The sequence below is a fragment of the Astyanax mexicanus genome, chromosome 19, assembly GCF_023375975.1.
Source record: "Astyanax mexicanus isolate ESR-SI-001 chromosome 19, AstMex3_surface, whole genome shotgun sequence".
NCBI lineage: Eukaryota > Metazoa > Chordata > Actinopteri > Characiformes > Acestrorhamphidae > Astyanax > Astyanax mexicanus.
In genome coordinates this window covers 36376329-36394810 of record NC_064426.1, presented here as the reverse complement: position 1 = coordinate 36394810, position 18482 = coordinate 36376329, and the positions used below count along the sequence as shown (strand labels likewise).

The 18482-nt window shown below is 38.2% G+C and overlaps 1 protein-coding gene across 1 annotated transcript; it reads left to right on the top strand.

Moving 5' to 3' along the window:
* Window positions 1–9355: 9355 nt before the first annotated feature.
* LOC111191055 (aquaporin-5) lies at window positions 9356–18170 on the top strand. The gene is made up of 4 exons (XM_022665087.2): window positions 9356–9941; window positions 11579–11740; window positions 15254–15334; window positions 17242–18170. The coding sequence occupies exons 1-4, from the start codon at window positions 9504–9506 to the stop codon at window positions 17410–17412; spliced, it is 852 nt and encodes a 283-aa protein (XP_022520808.1). The 5' UTR covers window positions 9356–9503; the 3' UTR covers window positions 17413–18170.
* The last annotated feature ends 312 nt before the right edge of the window (window positions 18171–18482 follow it).

Genomic DNA, 18482 nt, shown 5'->3' with positions numbered 1-18482 from the left:
TCTTCATCCACATTCAAAACAACAATCAACTAGTCTCCATCCGGACCTGCAGGGGGCAGACAAGCTTTGAAACAACCACACCACTGCACTCTGATGGACTTCCTGTCAGGTCTGAGGGATTTCCTGTAAGGCGGCCATCTTTACCCTCAGATCAACACATGCTGCAGGGGACAAAGAAGCAAATGTTTGTTTGGAGCAAAAGCTTGGAAAAAGACAAACTAAAGAAAACAAGAAAATCCTTCAGTTCACCGGTCAAACGCTACTGGTAGGAGATTTGACTTTTCTCAATTACTTACCTTTGGTTTAAATGCGACAAGGGATGAACTTTAATACTTTGTGTGTGTCAAATGTGCACATGTGATATGTTTGGTCTGAGTTGGCAAGTAACTTGATTTTAATGTTGATGATTAAGTTAAATGTTTCACTTTTCTTAGTTTGTGAAGTAGATGTTTAGTTTGACAAGCTAAAACTTATTTTGTGTAATTTGAGAAGTGCTTTGCTTGTGCTTATGCTTTTGTTTCAAAGTAACTTATATCTGCTCATCTGTTTAGTTATGCAAGTTGCATATATTTTGTTGATTTTTGATATTTAGACCTTAATGTTAAAGCATTTTTAATTTGTTTGCTTTTCAAGTAGTACATGGCGGTTACATAACACCATGTCTTTTCTGTATTATTGTGTTTAAGGTTATCAAGCTAACTATCTGCCTGGCTGATACCTTTCATCAATAAAATCAAACCAATCAAAGACGCCTTCGAGTTGTTCCTTGCGTGACTGGGCTCTTTCAAGTTGGAGCATAACTGAGGGAAAATCAAAGCAAAACACCAGAAACTTGACACACATACATGGTCGTTCTGCATGGAAATAAAATCACAGAGGACCCCCTCTCTATAAAAGAGAAAATTACCCCAGGAACCCCTGAGAAATTAATCCCATCCAGATAGGGCTTTAATGTGTTTTTTTTTTAAGTCAGCTGAACCATAAACTATAGCAAACTAGTTGCCTCAACTAACATTATCAAGTTTCTTGTTAAAAGTTGGTCTAACTAAATCATTTGTCAAATTTACAAATTGTAGTTGAACTCTATTTGAGGCCAAGCCAAATATTCTTCTCTACTGCACATGCTCAGTTTTACTCTTTAGTTAAACAGGGTCTACTGAGCAATTCTGCAGGGTTTGTTACCTGATGTTTTCAGGCTATTTGCATATTGGGCGTGTTCTCCCTCCTCTCACTCACCATCACTGTGTAGTCATTCCCCACAGGCTGCTGCCTTCTCTTCAGATTTGCATATCTATCTAATAGTGAATTGCCTGGCTTCAGTGTTGAAGGTTACAAGAACAAGTTACTGTGTTTTGAATTGCTCAGTATAATTATATGCTGGCTGAGTCCAGCCGGTCATGTTTGATTTACTTCATGCTTATATGACTTACAATAACATGTATATATGATATATATATCAAATGTCTCGAATCAAATTACATTGAATCAAATCCTGTTCATGTAGCTTGCCATTGGCTGTTGGAGCCCCGAGAGAGCACAACTGGCCTTGCTCTCTCTGGGTGGGTACAGCAGATGGTGCTCTTTCCCCTCATCACTCCAAAGGGTGATGTGGATCAGCACTGCGTCTGTGAGCTGATGTATCGGAGCCGAATCACTGCGCTTTCCTTCGAGTGTTAGCGCTGTGATGCTACTTGAAAAAGGCTGCATCAGCAGCAGTTGGAAAAGAGGCGGTGGCTGACTTCACATGTATCGGAGGAGGCATGTGCTGGTCTTTACCCTCCTGGGTGAATAGGGGGAGTATACCAATAAGTGGGTTGGGTAATTGACCTTGTAAATTGGGTAGAAAATGGAGAAAATAAATGTATTAAACAAAAGTTGTTTCAACTTTTGAAAGAGGAGACAACAGTATTGTTCCATATAATCGACTCTCCTTATCCAACTCTGCCAAAATAAATACAGTTTTCTATTTTAAGGCCCTTTTAAGAGTGTACATAACATCTGCGTCACAGTGGGCTGCAATACAAGACTAGAGATAATCTGGTAGATAATTATACAGCACTGTCTCAGACGGTCTACACCGGCGTTCAATAACTGCCGCTTGAGTTTCGGAAACTGACTAAAAATACAGAGACTCTGAGGTAGAATTGCTTAAACCTTCCACAAAGTTCTCCTCCCAATGTCAGACACTTGCTCAGATGTCACTGACAGGCACTTTTGGCCGTGCCTGAGGGACCTGCGGATTGTTTGCCAGCCATTAGCAGAGGGCCTCACGTTTCCACGGACTTCCAAGAAAATGGGTCAGCACTGGTATACTGAAAGGCTGGAGAGCGTCGCCAGCTTTTTCAACAGTTCCCTGAAGAACAGTAAGCATGCTGGCACTGACCACAAAATGATGTGTGTGAGATGTGTTTAATCCAGTGTGTGTGTGTGTGTGTGTGTGTGTATATATATGTGTGTGGAAAGCCTTTTTTTTTAAAAAAGTGTTCATTTGTTTTGTTTTTTTATTATTTGTTTAGTTGGTTTGTTTGATGGTTTCTGAGGTAAATGTTAGAATGTTAAATTCATTATATTTCATATACAGCTCTTAAAAAAAAATGAAGAGACGCCTTCAGTTTCTGAATCTGTTTATCTGATTTTGCTATATATAGGTTTATATTTGAATAAAATGAACATTGTTGTTTTATTCTATAAACTACAGACAACATTCCTCCCAAATTCCAAATAGAAATTGTAAAAGAAAATGTCATTTAGAGCATTTATTTGCAGAAAATGAGAAATGGCTGAAATAACAAAAATAAAGATGCAGAGCTTTCAGATCCTCAAAGAATGCGAAAAAACTCATATTCATAAAAGTTCATATTCATAAAGTTTTAAGAGTTCAGAAATCAATATTTAGTGGAATAACCCTGGTTTTTCCAGGGCATCATGTTCTCCTCCACCAGTCTTACACACTGCTTTTGGATAACTTTATGCTTTTACTCCTGGTGCAAAAATTCAAGTAGTTTAGCTTGGTTTAATGACTTGTGATCATCCATCTTCCTCTTGATTATATTCCAGAGAAACTCAAAGAATCAAAGAAACTCATCACTTTTAAGTGGTCTCTTATTTTTTTCCCAGAGCTGTGTATAAGGTATATTCTTAGGGATTTTTTTTTATACTAGGACCATTTGGTCCAGTTAAAACGTATTCTGGTTTGTTTGTACGCTTAGTACGGTTCGACTGAGCAGGTGTGAAAACAACATCAAATATACTCCTTTTATTTGAGATAAACTTCTGATAAGAAGCACAGTTTATTCTGATATATTAGCCAGATAATGCTAATTAAACACTGTCTCTGCTGCTTCATGCTGTTTACACACTGAGCGCAGTATGTGTAGCGTTCACTGCTCACAGCCACATGAAAAATTTCAGCATCTAGTGTATCTCATCTTGTATCCAGGGCTGAAGGCAGCTCAACAGGGTACAGTTTTGCCCCAAAATGTATCCTATTCTATTCCATTCATTCATCTTGGAGCATTTTTTTTAGTTTCACTTGTTTTATGTCAATGAGTGATATATAGTATATCGTCTCTGTCCAATAAAAAAAAACATTTCTCCAAAACATTTTACACATTTTACAGGAGAGAGAAAAAACCTTGTAAACTTTCAATGGAAGTCAATGTAAAAAGAGGTTATTTCAGGTCATTGTGAAGAGTTTCTATTGGTCCGTTTATCAAGAAGTTTTGGCACAGTGTAAGGGACAGTTTGTATGTTCAAATTATGTAGTGAACTAAAAAAAAAAAAACTACAAAAATGGAGATAACTGTTTTTCATTGGACAGTGACGATATACACTATATATGTAGTATATTATTCTTACATAAAGATATTTACACTAATCATGAACAAATATTTTATATAGATTTTTTTTTTTACTTTTCTCATGTATGGAGGCACTCGGGGAGGAGTTTATTTATTTATTTATTTTTTTACATGGAACATATACCTTTGTTCTGTGACAAACCTTGGGTATGATATAATGCAACATTCAAATCCAAAAAATGGACCAAAGGACTCCTCAGGGCTCGACACTTCTTCTCCCTAGTTAAAACTAATCCTCTCCAAACAGGGCTTAGAGGTTTAAGGTGTTCCCTTAGTCTTCAAATTCTCTAGATCTTAATCTGATTGGGCATCTGTGGGATGTACTGGAACAACAAGCTCAATCCATGTTGGCTGTCCTTCCCAACAAACAAGAGGTAATGGAGCTGCTGTAGCTTCTCGGTGCCAAGTACGATCTTCAAAGGTCTTTCAGAGGTCTGGAGTCTCAAGTGGATGGTTAGGTTTGTGTTCGCTGTTTATCTGATGCTCTGGCCGATGTTCTGGGAAAGCCTGGGTCCAGGCATTCATGTGGACATCAATCTGATATGTGTAAACAGCCTAAACATCTTCACAGGCCAAGTACAGCTTTTCTCTTTTAGCGGGATAATGCGTCCTACCGTGCTGCACACAATGGACCTCATTCATGCAACGCAAGCAGAAAGAATGTGTACCGAAATTTACAACTTGTTTTTTTGTCTGGACAAATGACTTAATTCAAATTTTTACGTAGTCTCTAAAGGTTCATAAGTACAAATAAAATATTCTCCTGCTCCTGACACCATGCAAAGTGTGCATGATGTCCTAAAGAAACCTTAAGGTTTATTTGACATGACTGCACTTTAACTTAAGTACACTAAAAAAGGAGAATTGCTGTATCAACTTAAAGAAGAACGCCAGTGTAAAATGGACTTTTGTTGTAGTAAAACATAATAAAAAAGTACTTATCTTTGATGAACGGCACACCTCCGTACTCCCACAGTAGCTCCACGCCTCCTTGCTAAAATCTGGAGAGCCCTGACATTTAAAACGAGGCATTAATAACTTAAAAAGTGCACAAGAAGCTTATTAAAAACCACTGTTTACATCCCATAACGCTAGCTTCAGCTCCAAGCGCTGCCATATTCGTATCGATAATGTCATAGACATATATATATATATAGACGATGTATGTATATAAACACTGAGCTAATTACTACTATAAAGGGCCAAATTAAAAAAAATAAAAAGAAAATAAAATAAAACGTGAGTAATTCACTCAATAAAAGTAATATGGTAATTAAAACAGTAAAGATATATATACATTAAAATAAATATCTTAATTATTTGTTATTTATGGGTTTCTTTATTAAGATTGTTTAATTTTTCTTTTGATTCATTTATTTATTTAGATAACTATTTATTTCTGCATTCATTTATTTCCCGATTTATTTATTTGCCCAGAGAGAGAGAGGAGCTGATATTAGTAGAAGAGTCCTGAAGCTGAAATGTCGGGGATGAAGTTCAGTATCAGATCTGATCAGAGAGGCAGCTGCTTATGCTGATCGCCTCAAAGAACTGGATCAGAATATGTTTTACGAACTTTGATCGTAATTTGATCTTTATTAAATAATCTTCCACGTTACCAAAGTTACCAACAAAGGAGCAAAACATGGAGCAAAACAACAATTAAAAACATATTTTTAATTGATCTAGGGTATCTGACATCGATCAACCAATAGGAATGCTAAAACACTGTGACATAATTGTTGGACAGCCCCTTCATTATCACATGAGGACAAGAAAAAACAGTAATAAAAAAAATTGGGAAACAAATTAATGCAGAAATAAATAAATCAGAAAATAAATAAATACAGAAATAAATAAATTGGGAAATAAATGAATGCAGAAATTAGTAAATCGGAAAATAAATAAATACAGAAATAAATAAATTGGGCAATAAATAAATGCAGAAATAAATATATTAGAAATTAAATAAATACATCGAGAAATAAATAAATACATCAGGAAATAAATAAATACAAAAATAAATAAATTGGGAAATAAAGAAATGCAGAAATAAATAGTTATGTAAATAAATCGAAAAATAAAAATAAAACAATTTTAATAAAGAAACCTATAAATAACAAATTATTAAGATATTTATTTTTATGTGTATGTATTTATTTTTTATATGAATTATAATTATTCTTAACTGTTTTAATCACCATATTACTTTTATAGAGTGATTTACTTACGTTTTTATTTATTTATTTATTTATAATTTTGTCAGTTTTGGTGCTCCGTATACTACAGTTACACAAGAATGCACTCACTCACTCACTCACTCACTCACTACCCCCCCACCGCCCCTCCTTCTCTCCATACATTGTACCCTTCAGGTGCCCTTGCCCCACATCCTCTCTCAGTGCTGCCAGACACTGGTAATGTAATACCTCCACATCCCCACTTGCTCCATATCAACACTTCAGATATTAACCTTCCCTTCACTCTGTGACCTTTTTAGCAGCAGCAGTCAGTCTTAGCCTTTAACTGTATCACCATTGTTGGTCATGTGAAGGTTTAGAGATGTACTGTGTAGAGGTGTTATATTTTTTCCTGTGTTGAAAGATGCAGCTCCTATCCCATGCCCTAACCATTCATATCCACCCGGAGACACATCAACTACTAACACAACTACCGAAAACAATAAAATGCTCCTGGTGTCGCTAACCATCGCCAAGAAAGTTATCCTCATGAACTGGAAAACCAAACATAATATCAACATCGACCACTGGAAAAATCTGCTAACAGACTATCTCTCCCTAGAAACACTCTCACAACCAATCAGAACCACCGAATCAGACTCGGCCTGGACACCTCTAATTCAAATACTACAGTAAAAAAGATCAGCAATAGCTAACAAAGAGCCCGACTATACACATACACCCACATATACACACATGCACAAACACACACACACACAAATTAAATGAATGGACCAAAAATCACACTAAATCAGCACACGTGTTCATGTCTCTGTTTAGTCATCATAACATACAAATAGATAGATATACTTTTCTTTTTCTTTCTTTCTTTTTATTTATTTATTATTATTAGTATTATTATTTTTTTTTCTTCCTACCTCTATCAGTCTTACTTTCAAACTTGTTTTCTCTCATCTTCCCCAATTATCCCCTCTTCTTCATCCCCCGAGCACCCTCCCCCAAATCCCTGTAATTGTAATCCCCCTTAACTATACTCACAAAAAAAAAAAAAAAAAAAACGCACACAACAAAAACAGAAACTAGTAACTGTTGTAATGTGTACATAATTAAATACAATAAACAATAAATTACTAATAGTCCTCCGAAGAGGGGGGGTTGTGGCGGGCCAAAAAAAAAAAGGAAAAAAAAAAAAGAAAGATGCAGCTGGTACCCTATTGCTACACTGTGTGCTGCGTGGAATCGTTTTGGATGCCTCAACAGAGAGAAAAAGAGAGAGAGAGAGAGAGAGAGAGAGAGAGAGAGAGAGAGAGAGAGAGAAAGAGAGATATGCTTGAGTTGTAGCACAAGAGTAATAAATACAAAAAAAAAATCTCTTTGGTTGCCAATAAAAGATTAATAAAAATTGCAGCAGCTGCTCCCTCTGCACTGTTTAAAGGACTTGTTGCTGTTTCTCTTTGTGGAGTCAATTGATTTGCACAAGCTTTAATAAACTGAATCCATTTATTCTAGTTTCATTGTGAGTAAATGAGGTTTTATAAAGATTATAAAGAAATAAAGGAATACATTTTTCACTCCAGGGGGTCCAGGGGTTATTCCTGCCTCTTTGTGCCCAATTCTAAATTCTAACCCACTGTGTCCCTGTCCAAATACAAGCAGAGGAGAAGATGAATTAATGGATATTTAGCAAACTAAGCCCAAATCAAGATGTTCTCTCCACTCCAGTGCAGTGTCTGTTACTCTATGTTGTTTCTTTACCTCATTGATGAGTCTCTGTTGTGCTCTTGGGGTCATAAGTTTGATACCCCAGTTTTTTTTTTTTTTTTTTATTGCAGCGCTGTCAGTGGCATTTACTTAGTGCTAGCACTGAACACCTAATGCTAATGCTAATGCTGCTACACCCAGCCTTAGTGAGAATTACTTAACTTAACTTCAGTTGAATTAGTTACCCCCCCCCCACACCACCACCACCGAAGGAAAACATGGCGAGACCCCTGTTCCTTGCTAGTTTTGCATAATGTGCCTTATAATCCAGTGCACGTTATGTGTAAAAAAAATAGACCAGAAAAAAAAACTTTTTTTAATAGTGCGCCCTATAATCGGGTGCACCTTATAGTGTGAAAAATACAGTAATCACATGACACATGTCTTTTGCATGCCAGTGTTAAATCCTAATAATAGTTTTAATGTATAAAGTGTGTGGAATTTCATATCCTATCAATGCTAAGATGTATTTAACCCTCCTGTTATGTTCAAATGTACTAACACCTTGTATGCTTGGGGTCAATTTGACCAAAATGTGTACAGGACACAAAAAAAAACATACCATCACATTATTTTTTATTAAGTTTACCCAGTTGTTAACCCCATTAAATTAGGAAAAGTCACAAAAAATAAAGTAAATAAAATGATATTAACTGCTTATTTAAAGGCGTTAAATCTTGAATGGAGTAAAATTGACCCCAACCATAATAGGAGGGTTAACATTCTCCTTGGTCAGAACATCCTGAAAGTGGAGGAAGGTTAAACTGGTTTGTCCCTCTCTAAACTGGGAATATTTGCACTGCATGAGCACCATGGGCTCGATTTCAGTGATTGTTATCTTGATTCTAAGCCACTTGCTAAATACCCGCCCATTTCACAGCCAACACTAGTAATTATCCCATGGCATTTTCCATTCTCCGCATGTACTATCAGCATGTCATGAGCTTGACTGTTTTTTTTTTCTCCAGCTTTCAGACCCTTCCTCATCCAGCTTGTTGCCAGGTTTCCCTTGTTATCAGGGAAGTCCGATCTCGAATGTTTCTCAAACTGTGGCTCCACTCACAACTTTATCGCCTAGAGGCATCTTGTCTTTTTTTCAATCCGAGCTACTAAAACGAACATTAGATGTTTGACACCTCTTAATCCTTCTCAGGCCTCATTATCTCCCAGAAAAAGAGAGAGCACTGTTTGAGAATGGCAGTAAATTGGTGCTGACCCTCGGAGTCAACCCACTCAATGGTGAAAACCCGATAGGGATGCTGGTCACTGATAGGGAAAGAGAATGGGAACTGGAAAGAGGACACCTCGCTTGACATTTAAGATACAGAGGGAGGTTTGACTGTTTGAGATTCGAAACATGTGCTGAGTGAATTACTATCTCTCCACCTCCGTTTAGCGCCCAATTACAATGTAACCTTTCTCTTAGGGGGGCGGAAAAAAAGATCTGCTGCATAAAAAAAAGAGCGATTAAAATGAAGGGAACCTCAATGTCATGAGCGTCACGGGCTTGTGGACATTTATAAGCTAGCGGGTAGCCCTGAGAGTCTGAGATGTTCGTATTGAGCTTCGTCTAGACTGAAAGGAAAGGAAAGGAAAGTCTGAATCATAAATCTGACACCACAGTTTGACACCATATTAACCTTCATTGAGAAGAAGACTCTCAGAAGAAATCTGTGAAAACATGAAGCTCCAGTCCCCGCTTGGTCTGGACATCTGTTGCCTTCCTTTCTTGCGAGACGTTTTCCGCGAGTTTGTGGGCACCACCCTCTTCCTCTTCACCAGCCTTTCTTCTGTGGTTCTTTGGCCACATTTAGGTGATCAGTCCTGGGATACCTCGACGCCAGACCCCCTGATGGCAATGGACGCTGTGCACGAGTGCGTCCCAGACCCTCTTCATGTGGCTTTGGCCTTTGGAGCTTCCATTGCGCTCACCTGCGTCTGCCTGGACGGGGTGCATCTGAACCCAGCCGTGACTTTAGCTTTGGTGGTGGGACTCAGGGTAAGCCCCTGGCAGGCTGTCCTGTATGTTGGGGCGCAGCTACTGGGGGCTATTACTGCATGCGGTCTGCTATTTGGCATGGCTCCTGTTTCAGCCAAGGACAAGCTGGGGATCAATGAGGTAAGAAACGAATGTCAACTTTATTTGATTTACTATACAATATGAGTTGTCTGTCTATATATTTATCTATATCTATCTATCAATCTATCTATATTTATTACTTACAGCTCTGGTAAAAATAAGAGACCACTGCAAACTTTTACATCTACAATAAACAGAAAGAACAAAAGAAGGTCATTTTCCTTTGCTAAGAAGCACTGAAAAAAGCATCCAGGTAGCTACGCCTTTAAAACAGCAATGTGCCGAAGACAGAGCGCACCTGGGTCTTTAACAGAATTTCAGAAATTGAAATTGGCAAGTGACACGCTGATTAGTTAATTGAACAATGCGTCCATGATTAATTAGTTTAATTAAATTAGTACATGCCTTTTGAATGTTTCGAGCTGTGCAAGCTTTAGATACTTTTCCCGTCATTACGATAGCAAAGATAAACTGATACACCATGATACAAATCAAGCTGCACGGTGCACGGTTGTCGATTCACCTAAAAATTGCTAAATTATGGCCCAAAGTACATATATACGTACATATAAGGCAATCATGACATACAGTTTTAGGAAAAAAAAATAGAAGACCACTTCAAAATTATGAGTTTCTTAAATTTTACTCAATTGAAAAGCTCTGAAATATAATCAAGAGCCATCAAACCATGCTACACTGCTTAAAATTTTGCACCTGGAGTGGAATAAAATTATCCAAGAGCAGTGTGTAAGTCTGGTGGAGAAGAACATGATGCCAAGATGCATTAAAAAACTGTGATTGAAAACCAAGGTTAATCCACCAAATATTGATTTCTGGACTTTTTAAAACTTAAAAAGCTCTGCATCTTTTTTCAGCAATTTACCTTTTTCTGTAATTAAACGCTCTAAATAACAACATTTTTATTTGGAGTTTGGAAGAAATGTTGTCCATTCATTTTATGTTCATTTTATGTTCATTTTATTCAAACGTATACCTATAAATAGCAAAATCAGAGAAAGTGAAGTGGACGCTTATTTTTTTCCAGAGCTGCATACTTTTTTAAATACCCATTCTTTGTATATTTCTTTTACATTCTATGACTGGCAGTTGGTGTTATGAGATCCTACAGCTTGTAATAGTAGTGTTGACGGGGTGTTTTCCCGCCGCGTTTAGTCAAAGCGCTCTTCTTTCAGAAACAGTCGTGCTCTGTTTACAACCTATTGATCAGTGTGTTGAGAGGAGAGGGTGAGGTCAGGTTCAGGAGAGGAAAATCACAGGCCTGCCAGGAGAAACAGCCAGCGATGAAAGGAAGGAAAGCAGCAGAGGTTAAAACAGGTGATGGAGAACGACAGGTGAAGAAGGGAGGAAAAAAAATCGCGCTGTCAAATTACTGGAAGGAGAGCAGGTTTGTGACCCGAGAAGAGGAAGAAGACGAAGGTGGGAGATGGGAGTCAGGCTCTCCAGCAGCTGGAAAAGGGTGGAAAGATTGAGTATGTTCCTGAGTGAATAACACGGGGCTACTGACAGGGAGCGAAAAGAGAAGCCGTTCTCTTGCCAGATGAGTGAGAGAGGAATGTTCGGTAAAGGCGAGCTGAAGAGACTCAGGAGTCTAAAGAGCCTATTAAGTGTCGACTGATGAAAGATAAAGCAGCACTCACTTTCTCTCTCAATCTCAGCTGGCCTCCGGAGTGAACCTCTACCAGGCGTTCTCGGTGGAGACGGCCGTGACGTTCCAGCTCGTGCTCTGTGTCCTGGCCGTCACTCATCCTAAATCACCCTTCTTCTCCCTGGCCCCGGCCGCTCTCGGCCTGTCCGTCACGCTGGGACATCTTATTGCGGTAAGGTGGGGTAATGTGGTGGAGGTGGACTCTTGGTGGGTTTCCTGACAGTGATGTACATCTTTTTGACAAGCTTTTTTGACAAACTGTAAACAATGGTTTGCATTAAAGGTCTCATTCCATCGTTTTTGAATTAATCAAATTTTAAATGTCTAGTTGTATGATCTCTAGTACACAGAAAGTACACTCTAGTACACTCTAGTACACCTCCCTGAGAGTTAATATCAACTAATTTTAAGTGTATAATGCGTGACCATCGAATACACTCTATGACAGAGTTAACGTAACTTAGTACTCAGTACTTAAAGGGGTTGGACAATGAAACTGAAACACCTGTCATTTTAGTGTGGAAGGTAAATTGGAGCAGCCTGGTGGCCAATCTTCATTAATTGCACATTATTGCACCAGTAAGAGCAGAGTGTGAAGGTTCAATTAGCAGGGTAAGAGCACAGTTTTACTCAAAATATTGCAATGCACACAACATTATGGGAGACATACCAGAGTTCAAAAGAGGACAAATTGTTGGTGCACGTCTTGCTGGAATTCAATGTGCACCTCAACTCTCCTGTTTCCACCAGAACTGTCCGTCGGGCCAATAAATGATTGTGGTCTAAAACCAGGTGTTTCCGTTGTCCAACCCCTGTACATGCTGCTGCATATGAAACTTATCCTCAGCCTCCCTTGTCTTCAGTAAAAGAAAATCCTCAGAAATATGAGTTGATCAGAGAGATGTAAAATGCTAGGCCAATTGTCCCACCCATTCAGCTGCTACTCAGCTGTATTTACCTTATAATTAGTGATGTAAGAACACCAAGAGGGTGAAGACTAGCACATGCCTCCTCCAATACATGTGAAGTTAGACTCCGCCTCTTTTCAAACTGCTGCTGATGTAGTATTGACGAGTAGCATCACTGATACATCAGCTCACAGACGCAGCCTTGTGCTGATCGACATCATCCTTTTGGAGTGATGAGGGGAAAGAGTGCCATCTACCCACCCAGAGAGGTCAAGGCCAATTGTGCTCTCTCAGGGATCTGTCAGCTAATGGCAAGCTGGTTTCGAACCCTAAAAAGTCTTTTTTTAATAAACTATCTTTGCACTTTCAAAGTTCTCAGTGTCTCGTTTTAGATGTCAGGGCCCTCACAATTCTACCAATCTACCAATCAATGTAGAGCTACTTTGAGTTTGTTGTTAATGGTGTAAAAATAGTGATTTCCTTTGCATGGGCAACTCAATGGCCCTATCACTTGCATTGTAAGCTTGTTGGGAGCATCGACTAAAAGCTATATATTTCAGAATGCTGAGGGTAAAGAAAGGTGGGCTGTCCAACAATAGTTTGTACTCAGTATCATGTTTTGCTACACATTAAATCCTTTTCACACTTGAATTCTCATTTAACTCCTTTTTTGAGTTAGGTGAAATTATTAATGTACAAACCAGTGTTTACAGTGTGTGTCAAAAAGTTAGTCAAAGAGATGTACATCACTTTCAAGAATTCCACTAACCAATACGATATGACTTTTGTTTTTTAGGGGGAATTTTGATTCTTTGGGTCCAAATTGTGTTTAAACGTTTCAACACATTTTTTTTACCTATATAATTATTATTTACCTATTTTATCAGTGTTTTATTGTGTTGTATTGTGTTAATTGTGTTTTTCAGTATTGGTAAGTCAAATCAGATTTTTCTATAATGTCTATAATTTTTTTTGTGCAGGGGAATTTGTTGTGCAAAAAACAAACCCGTAGCCCATATAAACAAATAATACATTTAATAAATTCCTGTCAGTCTGTCTGTCTGCCCTATCAGCCATTTTTTTCTATGTATCTGTTTGTGTCTATGTTTCTCCTTATTGACACACCCTTATGCAAGTTTAATTGGTTGTTTGCCTGGTTAAGTGGTTCTTCTCTATGAAGATGTCTGTCAAAATTAAAGCATGCAATTAATTGGGAATTATTCTGGAGCAGTTTGCTTGTGGTAAAAACGTGATCTGGTCTCGAGCCAACCCAGCTATCAAATATATCTCTTTTTAATTGAGCTTAACTGCTGATAAGGAACAGTTTAATCTGATATATTAGCCAGATAAGATACTGCTATGATCAAAAGCTGTCTCTACTGCTCCATGCTGTTTACACATGCAGTACTGTGCAGCGTCCACTGCTGTGCTCACATCAGCTTTCTGCCTGTGTGAAACCAAACCAAACAGAGGGATAAAAAATGCTCCAAGTAAAGAACTCATCAACTGCTCTGGAACATAGAAACCAACTACAGGTGTGAAAACGTGCTTTTATACTCAGCAAATTAAGTTCTAATTCAAACATCCTTATAACCAAGCTGAGAGAAAGAAGTTTCCTCTATCCGATTCATCAACATTGGTTTTATCTCCCCTCAAACATACAAGTATATAGTGGTATTTTAATGGACACCGCTAATCTAAATATAATCACATTTTACATTTCTTACATTCATTCTTACATCCTTTATTAACTTTTAAATATCCACTATACACTGTAGATCCATACGTTGTTTGAACTCAATTGATTTAAGTCTGTTTTATGTAAAATTGGATATTTCTAAACAATACTCAACTATTTTGAGTTAGTTGAACATTTGTGCGCACAGATACTGTCATTAGCAGCTTCTTTTTCATTGGCTTCAGTCACAATCTATTTGTATACTGGGTGTGTCCAACAGTTTCTAACACTCACCATCAGTGTGTAGTGATTCCCCATGGATAACCTTAGAAATAAATCAAGTGTCCCTTTAGTTGGAACAACTTTCTGTTTTAATTTATGTTAGCTCAAGTTTTCAAACCGGCTACCTTAAAAAAGTTAAATAAACTCAACTTATCCGGTCTTACAGTATAACAAAAATAAAAAAGTTTAATCATCTTCCCCTTTAGTTGTAATAACTTGATGTTCTAAGTTATGCTAACTTAAGTTTTCATTACCCATTACTTAACTTTTTTAAGGCAACCGGTTTCCTTAAATTTTTAAGTAATTTCAACTTATCCGGGCTTACAGTGCAAAAACTTCCGTCTTAAGAACAATAAGTGCGATTAATCGTAGTTTGTTATAGAATATTGTTGTGATTAATCAGATTAAAATACCACTAGTTTAAATATATGATTATGATTATTAAAGTTGTGGATCTCAAACTCCTCAGAAACTAATTCCTCAGAAACTCTCAGGTGGTTCCCATTTTTTGCACAATCCCAATGTGTTGCCAACCAAATCTGGAGCTCCTATACATCCTTGATGGGAAGCGCATTTTTTCAACCATTTTTTGTTACACCTACAACCCAAAGAAGCGTTTAATGAAGGTTTGTTTTGAAGAGAGTTCAGAAAGAATTCTGTGGAACTAAATTTCACATGTGAACCACATGTTTGACTCCATTACCTTATTGAATGTTTCAATTTCCTCTCCACCTTTCATAACACACGCGGTGGGAAAGCTGATATTATGTAATTTCTTTCTCTTCATGCTCTCTGTGTTCTCTGTGTTTGTGGGCAGATCGGGTTCACAGGCTGTGGAATGAATCCAGCCAGGTCGTTTGGTCCAGCTGTGCTGACTCTAAACCTCGAAAACCACTGGGTGAGTAACTGTCCATCAAGATCTGAGTTTCAGTCGGTGGTGCAGCACTGGGCTGCCAACTTTTACAGTTTAGTGGGGTGAGATTCAGGTTGGTCCAGCCTTCTCCTGAATTATATTAGAACTCTAATATATAGTTTTCTCAAGGCTTTTGCTGCAGATTTCAGTAGTTAAAAAATCTGTGGTGCGTTTCCCAAAAACATTTACACTGCTCCGTCGCGTAAACGCAAACTCCAACTGGTCGCATGTGGGCGTTACAAAGGCGTTCCCTTCGTCATCCAATTAAAACGTTTTAATAAATGCGAAATGCTTTTATACAAGCTGTCATTATTTTCTATTAACTAGTAAATATAAATGTGTATTTATAGATATGAACGTTTGATTGAGCCTCATTACACTGTCTAGTGAGCAGTATATAAGCTAAAAAAAGCAAACTTTTCCAATTAAATTACATATTAATATTTTAAAAACCCACCAGAGGCCCCAACAATCACAGCAGCCTTTCTCCTCGCTGACAGAGTTCCTGTAAATCAGCAAGGATTTAACAAAGAACAGGAATATAATATATAATAAACTTCTCTTCCAGGCTTCTCTGGACGCTTGAAAGTGGAACTAAAATGTTTCCATACGCTGCACTGTGGACGTGTATCAGGCAAACACCTGCTCTCTGATTGGATAGATGCATCGCGTTTGGACGGATTCATTTGCATAAAGTTTAGCTCGGCTCAAATTTTCATTGCATCGCATCGCGCTCTCGACGCATCCGAGCCATGATGCACCGTCCGACTGCGTCTGACGGAAAACGAATGGGATGTATCGTAAGAATTATATTACTCTGGGGCTCCAAGTCGTTCAGCGGTCTAAGGTGCTGCCACTATGATTGGGAGAGTTCTGGTTCTGGTTCGAATCCCAGTCATGCAGCTTGTCATCAGCTGCTGGAGCCCTGAGAGAGCACAATTGGTCTTGCTCTCTCTCTGGGTGGGTAGATGATGCACTTTCCCCTCATCACTCCAAAGGGTGATGTCCGCAGCACAAGGCTGCATCTGTGAGCTGATGTATCAGAACCAAGTCGCTGCGTTGTCCTACGTACTTACGGTGCGTGGCACTGGATATATAAATAGCTACTTTATTAAAAGTGAGGTGATGAAACTTAGAGATGTGCGTCCGGACGGGACTAAAACATTAAATTACTGGAGGACCACGTAGTTCAGTGAAAAACAGTAGTTAATTAAGCATGTAATTTTCTTTGAGAACGTCTGAGAAAAACACATGCATGGATGGTCTGGACAGGAATAAAATCACAGAGGGCCCCCCATAAAAGAGAAACTAAACCCAGGAACTCCTGAGAAACTAATCCCATCTGGATAGGGCTTTAGAAAAATTAAATATATTTCAAAAATGTTTTAAATCAGAGATTAAGGGCGTTTTTTTTTTTTTTTTTTTTTTGAAGACACATAAGTCCTCAACCAAGACTGATTCTGGGCTTGTTTGTGGGAGTGGCTTATTATCGCTGGGTTGCTTTCATAGAGAATTCCACTCAATTTACAGAGTTAATGGAGTTCATTCATTCATTTCACCATGAGGGAACACCTGCAAGCAATGACTGTTCTGGTAGGAGATGGTTTTAAACCATACGGGTGATAAACTGCTTTAGTCATATGACAAAATGAACCAATCACAATCAACCAGAGTCCAGTGAAAACAAATCCCACGACCAGAAATAGGTTCTGGGGACCTCTGCTGAGCTCCAAACCAGCTTTCACACTTGATCAAATGTACAAAACTCTTAGAGGAAACTCTCCTGGGTCCAGAAAAAAGTGTTAGTGTGAAAATACCCTCTCTAAAGAGCATTATTCACCACTCTGTCCAGAGTTGTAACGGAGGTGTTTGTGTCTTTGTGTTTTGTGAAGGTGTTCTGGGCAGGTCCGTGTGCAGGAGCGATTCTGGCCTGGCTGATGTACGATCTGCTCCTCTACCCGCGCTGGACTGGACTGAGTGACTGGATTATAGAGTTTAGACAGGTTTTCCTCACATCTCCATCCAAACAGCCAACGAACCCCCAAAGCAACACAGAAATCTAGACAGATTCTAGATGAACCTGGCTAATGATATATATATATAATTATATAAAGGGGTTGGACAATGAAACTGAAACACCATAATAATTTATTGTCCCGATAGAACAGGAAACAGGAGAGTTGAGGTGCACATTAAATTCTGCCGTGATTTGATCAGCCGTGGTTTTATGTTTTTTGGATACAATCCGGGTTAGCACCCGAACATCCCTTTCAGACAGCTTCCTCTTACAGCGTCCACAGTTAATCCTGTTGGATGTGGTTCGCCCTTCTTGGTGGCATACTGACATTACCCTGGATACCGTGGCTCTTGATACTTGATCACAAAGACTTGCTGTCTTGGTCACAGATGCGCCAGCAAGACGTGCACCAACAATTTGTCCTCTTTTGAACTCTGGTATGTCACCCATAATGTTGTGTGCATTGCAATATTTTGAGCAGAACTGTGCTCTTACCCTGCTAATTGAACCAACCTTCACACTCTGCTCTTACTGGTACAATGTGCAATTAATGAAGATTGGCCACCAGGCTGCTCCAATTTAGCCACACTAAAATGACAGGTGTTTCAGTTTAAATGTCTAACCCCTGAATGATGAAATACAGGGGTGTGAAAAGTGTTTGCCCCCTTCATGGTTTCTTATTTTTTTGCATGTTTTTCACTTAAATGTTTCAGATGATTAAGCTCATTTAAATATTAGTCAAAGACAACACTAGTAAATACAAAATGTAGTTTTTAAATTAAGGTTTTTTAATTATTAAGGGGAAAAAAAGTCTTTTACAGCACTGTGGAGGAATTTTGGCCTATTCTTCTCTACAGAATTGTTGGAATTACGCTTTTATGCTTTGATGCTTTGATGCTTTTATGATGTTACAAAGACTGTTTGTTTTTTTACACTTTTTTTACAAGTTAATGATATACTAAAAGATACAGAATGCTGATAACCAATACTACAGTATTTTCATTTTTTGCAATATGATGTTTTGTTATATGAACACTTTAATGAATACACTTTCAAGTTTCCCTTCTGTTTCCATTAATTCCAATGATTGTTCCAATGATCGTACTTTTAAGCATC

Excerpts from the sequence above, each read along its gene's own strand:
- LOC111191055 (XM_022665087.2), top strand. The coding sequence starts at position 9,504 with ATGAAGCTCCAGTCCCCGCTTGGTCTGGACATCTGTTGCCTTCCTTTC. Across the intron at positions 9,942-11,578 it reads ACAAGCTGGGGATCAATGAG|CTGGCCTCCGGAGTGAACCT; the intron begins GTAAGAAACGAA and ends TCTCAATCTCAG. Across the intron at positions 15,335-17,241 it reads TAAACCTCGAAAACCACTGG|GTGTTCTGGGCAGGTCCGTG; the intron begins GTGAGTAACTGT and ends TGTTTTGTGAAG.